Consider the following 9747-nt stretch of genomic DNA (forward strand, 5'->3'; position numbering starts at 1 on the left):
TACTTTTTAAGCGACTTTTAATCCAGGTGGGTCCACATTCTGGGAGTCTTTTGTCTACTTCTTTCAAACCAGGTCTACGTGCTGTCCTGTGGACTTTATGACCATCCTCTTGCTGTTCTGGAAAATTCTGTCCCATCAACCTGTCACCGTTTGCCTGGCAGATCCCTTATTGTTAAATAGTTAGGTGGTTTCCCCTTTGTTCTAGTTATAAATACCACCATGATGCACAGTTCTGGTACATGCACCTTTTCCTGTATTTTGGATTATTTCATGTGGATTTCATCCCGGCAGCAGGGTTGCGAGGGCTCGTTGCCCGTGCTGGGCGGCTGGGTGGCAGAGTGTTTCCTGAGTGTGGAGGATCCTTTGCTGAAGGACTTGAAGCCCCCATGCAGCTGGCCGCCTGTGGGGGGTCTGGGACTAGCAGGAGAAGGGTCAGTGGTGCAGGACCAAGACCACAAACACCCACCTCTTAGAGGCTGTGTTCCCATTTGCCAGGAGGACAAAGAGGCTGGAGCAGAGGCCATGTGAACCAGGAGAGGGTGGGTTCCCCAGGACACGGGGGATGTGACTACTAGGATTCTCCCTCGCCTCATCCAGACAGATGTGACCCAGAGGGACAGAGGGACTTGCTCGTGGTCACAGATGGGTTGGTGCTGGGCCCTCTGGCGACAGACCTATCTGTTTGCCCCAGTGCTGGAAGGGGATCTGGACAAGAGCGAGGCAGCCTCCTCTCCTCTGTCCCCAGCATGTCAGGCATAGCGCCAGCTCCTCCTCGCCTCTATCCCCAGTTTACAGATGAGAAAATTGAGGGTTGGGTCAAATGACAGGTCCAGATTTCCACTCCAGGTTGTCTGCTTCCAAATTCAGCTGCTTTTCCCTCCACTTTTGTGGCCCAGATGCTGGAGACTTGGACAACTGTTTATCCTGGCTCTGAGGCCCTGCTCCTAGTTTCAGCCAGGCTTTGGGGTACCGGCTTTGGAGGCCAAAGGGGACCCTCATCCGGGGTTTAGCTGGCATCAACCACTGTGGCAGGGCTAGGGGTGGAGTAAAAAGATAACAGCTGGCATTTATTCAGCACTTACTGTATGCTAGACACTGCTCTAGGCATGGGATGTGTACTGTCAGACTTAACGCTCGCAAAAGCCCTATGGAGGAGACACTCCTGCTGCCTCCATTTGACAGATGGGAAGACTAAGGCACTTGTGTAACTCAGTTAGGTATAGGGATTTACCCAGTAACACTGCCCTGAAATGGGCCACTGGGGCTTGAGCCCTGAGCCCAAGCTCTGCACTGTGCTGCCGCAGGGGAGGGAATGAGGAGCCTCCTGTTGCCTGATCTCCCCGCAGGCGCTCAGCCTTTTCCCTAGTCCCCATAATGGATCTGGGGCACAACCCCTGGGACCCCACCTTTACTTTCAGAAGCCCCATCTATGCCCTGCCCTCTCTTTCTCCCATCATCCTTAGGTGAAACAGACCGTCAGAACCCCAGTAGAATTAGAATATGTCCTAACCATCCCTCCCTCTTCCCCACCCACTAGCCGTGGGGAAACAGGGTCCCAGAAGGGTGAAGGGACTCGATGCGGGTCATCCAGCAGGTCAGAGGCAGCCCCGAGAAGCCAATTCCACAAATGGATGTTTGCTCTGAGCCCTAGGCTAAGTGAGGGGACATGGAAGGGTGTGGACTCTCCTTGTTCTGGAAAAAGTCACTGCTGGGAGTGCAGACACGCTGACAGAACAGCACACCTGGGCATGCGGGGTTCTCCAAGGACGGGTGCAGCTGAGAAAGGAGGGGCTGACTTCAATGAGATTTCCAGGACAGGATTTTGAAGGATGAATAGAAGTTGGCCAGGGGCTGGGCACAGTGGCTTATGCCTGTAATCCCAATGTTTTGGGAGGCTAAGGAGGGAGGATTACTTGAGGCCAGGCATTCAAGACCAGCCTGGGCAACATAGCGAGACCTTTCTCCATAAACACTTTAAAAATTAGTCGGGCATAGTGACTCACACCTGTGACTGCTTGGGAGGCTGAGGCAGAGGACTGCTTGAGGCAAGGAGGTAGAGGCTGCAGTGGGCAATGATTGCACCACTGCACTCCAGCCTGGGCAACAGAACAAGACCCTGACTCTCAAAAACAGGCCAGGTGGTCAAACAAAGGATGAGTGCTGGTCTGGGAAAGGGCATGGTAGGGGCAGGAGCGAGGTGTGTTTGAGGGAAGAGCCCACATATCCCCACTGACGAGGCATAAATAATTGTGACAGCAGTCACCAGTTCCTGAGCAAGCCCAACTTATCAGGACCTGGCCTAGTGCTGTGCTGGTGTCATTTACCAGCTGGCTCACCGCCTCCATAGGAAGCTGTGATGACCCTCATCCCCACGTTACAGATGAGAACCCTGAGGGTGGAAAGGCAGCTGGCGGGTGGAAGAATCGGGACCTGAACCTTCGGCATCTTTGATATCTGTCAGATTGCTGTGCTTTGCTTTGCTTTGCTTTGCTTTTTTTGAGACAGAGTCTTGCTCTGTTAACCAGGCTAGAGTGCAGTGGCATAATCTTGGCTCACTTCAACCTCCACGTCCAGGGTTCAAGCAATTCTCTTGCCTCAGCCTCCCGAGTAGGTGGGATTACAGGCGCACGCCGCCACGCCTGGCTAGTTTTTGTATTTTTAGTAGAGATGGGTTTTGCCATGTTGGCCAGGCTGGTCTCGAACTCCAGAGCTCAGGTGATCCACCCACCTTGGCCTCCTAAAATGCTGGGATTACAGGTATGAGCCCCCGCATCGGGCCAATCGCTGTGCCTTTCGCCTCCACTTCAGGCTGCATTGTGGGAACTTGACGCTGCAGGCATTGCGGAACCATGGGGGCGCCCGGGGCCAAGGTGCGCTGAGACCTTGCTGTGGCTGGGCACAGTGACTGGGCTGGATGCTGGGAAATCTGTGAGGCTGTAATTGAACCTGAAAAGAGCAAAGGGTGGCTGGGGTGTGTGTGTGTGGTGCTGAACAAGGTGGGGCAGGCTTTGCAGCAAAAAAGACTCACTGAAAAGTGTCTGCCTTGGGAGGCTGAGACAGGCAGACTGCTTGAGCCCGGGTGTTTGAGACCAGCCTGGGCAATAGGGCGAAAACCCAGTCTCTACAAAAAATACAACAATTAGCGGGGTGTGGTGGTGCACCTGTGGTCCCAGCTCCTCAGGAGGCTGAGGGCGTGAGAATTGCTTGAACCCAGGACGAGGAGGTTGCAGTGAGCCGAGCTCGAGACATTGTACTCTGGCCTGGGTGACAGAATGAGATTCTATCTCAAAAAAAAAAAAAAAAAAAAAGAGGGGCAGGGAAGAAAAGTATCTGTGCTCTGGTATGATGAAATAATACTCACAGCTTCTGTGTCTGGGGCACCTACTCCGTAGCAGGCACTTGACAGGGTCGCCCCATCAAACTGACAGTCGGCCTGCGAGTGCCCACAGCTTGCTGGAGCCCGACTACCTGGGTTAAATCCAGGCCCCAGCACTGAGTAGTCAGGTGACCTCGGACACATTATTTAACTGCCCTGGTCTTCAGTTTTCTTGAGTGTTCAGGGGTGTGATAGCAGCTGCCACCTCCACCTCATGAGGCTGCTGTGAGGATCAAATGAGTACACCCGTGTAAAGCCTTGAAATGTTACCTAGGCTCCCAGTAAGCATGATGGGAGCAGCTGCAGCAATGATTGCTGGTCTGCAAATGGGGAAACTGAGGCTCAGAGAAGTCAGGCTTCTGTTCAAGGTGACCAGCATTTTGAGAGGCAGAGCTGGGATTTGACCTAGGCCATCTGGCTCCAGAGCTGTTTTTCTTGATCGTCCTCCAGGGTCCTGGAGGTAGCCGTTTGGAAGGTCTGGGAGGCGCTGTGTGCACGTGAGTGGAGAGGGGACAGTGGTGAGAGGTGGCTCCTGAGTCTCTCACTTGGGGCTCCAGTCACCCAGGCCCCCAGTGGCTCCTCCTCTGACCCAGTCCCGGGAGGTCCTGGCGTTTCCCTTGGTGCCAGGGGATTGTTTTCAGCTTGGTCTGGGCCCGCCTCAGGCTCCGGGAGACAGGCCCAGGCGTCACACTCCCTCCTGTCTCCCCATTCTCGTCTGAGGGGTGGGGGTGGCCAGGATTCGAAAAGTCCCCAAAATAAATGGACCTCTTATCTGATCTCCCCGCCAGGCCTGTTATCTGATCATTACATAATGGCCAGGCCTGTGGCCTCTCCCGCCAGCTGACGGCATGGAGGAGGCGGCCCCAGGCGGCCTCAGCAATCCGGGAGGAACTGGGGTTCCTGGAAGTCTGGGGAGGGGGCAGGGAAAGTCCCAAAGGGAAAGAGGGAGGTGCTGTGACAATCTGCAGGCCAGACACTGGGTCATGTCGGGAGACGTGGGTCCGAGGCCCGGCCTGGTCAGCCATGTGCTGTGAAACTTTGACGTGTCCCGCCCCTCCAGGCCTCAGTCTCCCCATCTGAGTAGGAGAGGCTTAAACTAGGTAATAGCCAAGGAACCTGTGCTCGCTGATGAGGAAAGGAGAGGGTGGGGAGAACACGGGGCTGCTGGGTCAGAGCAGGTGGAAACAGGAGGTAGCATAGGCCGTTGAGTTTGTTGGGGTGAGGGAGGCCCCAGTGGCCTCTCCATCCCAGAGGACCATCACCTGGAGGCTGCCCAGCACGCCACTTCACCCCACCCCTTAGATCAGTCAATTCTATAGTGACTGAGGTCAGTAAAATAATTGTAATTAAGAGAACTGCCGGCCAGGCACGGTGGCGCACACCTGTAATCCCAGTACTTTGGGAGGCTCTGGTGGGAGAATTGCTTGAGCTTAGGAGTTTGAGACCAGCCTGAGCAACAGAGCGAGACCCAGTCTCTACTAAAAATAAAACAAATTAGCCATGCGTGGTGGCACACACCTGTAGTCCCAGCTACTGAGGAGGCTGAGGCAGGAGGATCGCTTGAACCCAGGAGCTCAAGGCTGCAGTGAGCCATGATCACACCACTGCACGCCAGTCTAGGAAACAGAGTGCGACCTTATCTGAAAAATAAATAAATAGAAATGTAAGAAAGAATTGCCATGTGCCCAGTCTCATGGAGTCCTCCCAACCACCTCTATGGATCATGTGGGTTCTATTTGCTGTCATTTTACAGACCACGAAATTGAAGCCTCAAGGGGTGAAATCATTCACCAAAGCCACATAGCTTGTAAGCATTGGGCCTGAGAGGCAAGCTAGGTCGGCCTGGCTCCAGGGAGCTTGCTTTTAACCAAAATGCCATTATGCCCAGGCACTCCAGAGTCCCTGGGACGTGCAGGGTAGGGCCAGAGGGAGGACATACAAGGCCTGGGCCCCGGCAGCCAAGGGTCCCCTTCCAGATCTTCTCCTTCACAAGATAGAGCTGGGAATGGCGTTGCCATGGCAAGGGGCGGCTGTCCCACGTCCTTTGCTGACTTCTGGGGCCCAGAGCCCAGCATGCAGTGGAAAGGTGCAGAAGGAGGCCGGTGAGGCTCCAGACAGCCCGGGATTCGGAGGAAGCCTCCCTGCCCCCTCCTCCGAGCCGGCCTTGGCTGGACATGAGGCCAGTCTCTCCGCGCCCATCTTTGATCTCCAAGAAAACAGGAAGTAAGCGCGACAAGATGGAGACACAAACTTCCAAACAGTCTCCCCTTCTCTGTCCTCCTTCCCTCCTCCGGAGCCCCCCTTCCTCCCTGGCACATTCCTCAGGACGAGGTGTGGGGCCTCATTTCCTCTTCCTCTCCTGCTAGGTCAGGGTGAAATTCCATTCCTTTCCCTCAGGACCTGTGTTTCTGGGCTCTGCGGGCTCCCGCAGCCTCCCTCCGAACCTGGGCCGCCCTGTCGGCTCACCCTGTCCCTTGGGGCCAGGGAAGTCTCAACCCCTTCAGGCCATTCCTCCCACTGCCTTGAGGTACGAGAGGGGAAGCTTTGTCTCCTGAGCTCAGCTCCTGCCTTTCTGGAGGGAGATGTCAGTTCACACCTGGGCCCTGCCACGAAGCTAGGGTTGCCAGACACATCAAATAAAAATAGGCCAGGCATGGTGGCTCATGCATGTAATCCGCATACTTTGGGAGGCCGAAATGGGAGGATCCCTTTAGTCCAGGAGCTCAATACCAGCCTGAGCAACATGGTGAAACCCCATCTCTATAAAAATGCAAAAATTAGCTGGGTGTGGTGGTGCATGCCTGTAGTTTCAGCCACGCAGGAGGCTGAGATGGGAGGACCACTTGAGCCTGGGAGGTGGAGGCTGCAGTGAGCTATGATTTTGCCACTGTACTCCAGCCTGAGCAACAGAGCAGAGTCTGCCTCAAAAAAAAAAATTAAAAATAGGGCCAGGCGCAGTGGCTCATGTCTGTAATTCTAGCACTTTGGGAGGCCAAGGTGGGCAGATTGCCTGAGCTCAGGAGTTCAAGACCAGCCTGGGCAACACAGTAAAATCCCTTCTTAATTAATTAGTTAATTAAATTAAAAAAAAAAAAAAGATCAGCATGGTGGCTCACGCCTGTAATCCCAGCACTTTGGTAGGCCGAGGTGGGCAGATCACCTGAGGTCGGGAGTTCGAGACCAGCCTGACCAACATGGAGAAACCCCCTCTCTACTAAAAATACAGAAAATTAGCCAAGTGTGGTGGCGCATGCCTGTAATCCCAGCTACTTGGGAGGCTGAGACAGGAGAATTACTTGAACCCGGGAGGCGGAGGTTGCGGTGAGCTGAGATCACGCCATTGCACTCTGGCCTGGGCAATAAGAGCAAAACTCTATCTAAATAAATAAATAATATAGAAGGCCCAGTGAAATCTGAATTTCAGATAAACAATGAAAATTTATCTAGGATTAATATGTTCTATGCAGTATTTGCAATATATTAATACTTAAAAATACTCATTGTTTATTTGAAATTTGAATTTAGCTGGGTGTCTTCTAATTCGTCAGTCCTATACCAAGCAGCACTGACCCTGAGCAGAGATGTTTCCTCTCCAGGCCTGGGTTTATCCATGGAATAGCTATAACGATATCCATGCCGTAAGGTGGCTGACAGTGCAGTAAAGCCCTTAGCGCGTGTCGAGTCCCTAGGAGACATTTGCAAAGTAGAGTCAGTGTCATCACCTTATTCTCACCTGGCCTCTTTCTGGATGTTTCTCCAACAGATCTTGAAGAAACAGTCCATTGTGACCTTCAGCCTCTGGACCCTGAGAGGGGCGAGGTGACATACACCACCAGCCAGGTCCTGGAGGGCTGTGTGGCTCAGGTCCCCAACGCCATCCTCGAAGTCCATGTCCTCTTCCTGGAGTTCCCAAGGGTGAGTGTCCCATGGCAGGGTCAGGTGGGGGCTCAGAGGAAGCTCCAAGTCAGACGGGGTTAGGGGTGCCTTCCTCGTGGCTGTCAGTGGCTGAGTCCTCATCAGGACCCCTGCCAAGAGGGTGATATGGGCATCTCACAGGGTCTATAAGAGGTGGCATTTCTAGGGGCAGAGTCTGGATCAGGGCAATCTTATGGGTGCCACCACAAGACTTAAGTGGGAAGAGCTGGGTAGAGAAGAGCCAGGCGGGTGGGGGGACCAGGTGAGTGTTGCTTATGCACTTCCAGTGTGGAGACCTCATGGGATCTCAGAGGACGCAGCTCCACTCTGGGCAGCTTGGACTTTGAAAAGTGCTTCTCAGGCTGTGCGTGGTGGCTCACACCTGTAATCCCAGCACTTGGGAGGCCAAGGCAGGTGGATCTCTGAGGCCAGGAGTTCGAGACCAGCCTGGCCAGCAAGGTGAAACCCTGTATCTACTAAAAATACAAAAATTAGCTGGGCATGTGGCATGTGCCTATAATCCCAGCTACTTGGGAGGCTGAGGCAGGAGAATTACTTGAACCCAGGAGGGGGAGTTTGCAGTAAGCCAACATCGCACCACTCGACTCCAGCCTGGGAAACAGAGTGAGACCCTGTCTCAAAAAAAGATAAAAGTGCTTCTCAGTTGAGCCCAGATCTTTCTCCCTGGAATGTCCCCAACTGAACATCTGTGACCCTCAGAGATCCAAAGGCTGCTGCTGGCCTGGAGACGATTCTCCCCAGGAGACCCCAGCCCACCATCAGTTTGTCTGATATTTTTGTCCTCCTTAATAATAACAAGGCTGGGCATAGTGGCTCATGCCTGTAATCCCAGCACTTTGGGAGGCTGAGGCAGGAGGGTCACAAGGTCAGGAGTTCGAGACCAGCCTGACCAACACGGTGAAACCCTGTCTCTACTAAAAGTACAAAAATTAGTCAGGCATGGTGGCACTCGCCTATAATCCCAGTTACTCAGGATGCAGAGGCAGAAGAATCGCTTGAACCTAGGAGGCGGAGGTTGCAGTGAGCCAAGATTGCGCCACTGCACTCCAGCCTGGACAACAGAGCGAGACTCTGCCTCAAAAATGATAACACCTTTGTTAAGTGCTGTGTGCTAGAGACTATGCTAGGGCCGACTCTATGCCAGAAATGAAGCATCTCACATGTATTAAGCCTCCGAGGCTCATCTGCTGGGGTCTGTTATTATCCCCACTTCTTGGAGGAGGAAACTGAGGCTGGTTGTGAGCGATGGAGTGACATGCTCAGGGCCAATGTTTACACCGATCCCTGGGGATGCCAGAGCCAGCCTGTCACTTGGTTCCCCAGGTAGATCTCAGCATTCAGGTGGCTTCTGGCCTAGTCGGCCTGGAGGTTACACCTGGCTGATGTAGCCTAGGTCCTGACAATGACTTCGCGGTGTCAGCTCTGGGTAAACTTATGGCCAATCTGCCCTCAAAACTGTTAAGTTGCCCGGCGTTTGTGCAGTGATAAGAGAGTGCTCAGACCACCAATATCAGGGGGCCCTGCTCCCCACTGCCCTGCCCTCCACGAGGACTGTGGGCTTTGATAATTTCCAAATCATAGATAGCCCCAAACATACTTTGTGTGGTTTTCATAGGCATTGTCATTTTTCTTCAAATTTGGGAATGATATTCAAAATGCGACTACTGCTGTAAGTTAACATTGTTCGTGTCAATGTTCAGGTCCCTGTGCCTCCTCTGTGTGCCTGCGATCCCCCAGCCCTAATGGCTCAATACCGGGCCAGGGTGAGAGGAGGGCCTCTTGGCAGGTGTCCAGGTCTACAGGACACATGTGTGTAGACAGACAGCCAGGATCCAGGGGACTGGTACATTCTCAGGGAGCACAGGGCCGGGGCACCCCAGCTGCTACAGATTAGGCAGGGCTTGTGATGATGGCCACACCATCCTGAACACACCTGATCTCGTCTGATCTTGGAAGCTAAGGAGACTTAGGCTTGGAGGAAGGTACAACATGTATGTCCAGGAGCTCACCAAGGGAAGGAGGTGGTGTGGAAACCACAGAATAGAATGAATGCAGAGGCAGAGGCAGCAGGCTCTGTCTGGGGTCATCACGTGGCAGCAGCTGGAGGTTCCCCTGCAGGACAGGGGAGATGGCAAAACATACTTCACCATATTAAGAAGTTTGAGGCTGTGTGTGGTGGCTCACGCCTGTAATCCCAACACTTTGGGAGGCCGAGGTGAGTGGATCATGAGGTCAGTTCAAGACCAGCCTGGCTCACATAGTGAAACCCTATCTCTACTGAAAATACAAAAAATTAGCCGGGCATGTAATCTTAGCTACTTGGCAGTCTGAGGCAGGAGAATCGCTTGAACCTGGGAGGCAGAGGTTGTAGTAAGCTGAGATGGCGCCACCGCACACCAGCCTAGGCGACAGTGAGAGACTCCATCTCAAAAAAA

General features: G+C 53.5%; 1 protein-coding gene across 2 annotated transcripts in view; it reads left to right on the forward strand.

The window, feature by feature from the left end:
- Positions 1-9747, forward strand: part of ENG (endoglin) — a 40135-nt gene that overhangs the window by 4302 nt on the left and 26086 nt on the right. For both annotated transcript variants that reach the window (XM_037745898.1, XM_017549060.2), the window contains exon 2: positions 7140-7291. In XM_037745898.1, the coding sequence (XP_037601826.1) occupies positions 7140-7291 (152 nt within the window). The remainder of the gene's footprint in view (positions 1-7139; positions 7292-9747) is intronic.

The sequence above is a fragment of the Cebus imitator genome, unplaced genomic scaffold (genome assembly GCF_001604975.1).
Source record: "Cebus imitator isolate Cc_AM_T3 unplaced genomic scaffold, Cebus_imitator-1.0 Scaffold216, whole genome shotgun sequence".
NCBI lineage: Eukaryota > Metazoa > Chordata > Mammalia > Primates > Cebidae > Cebus > Cebus imitator.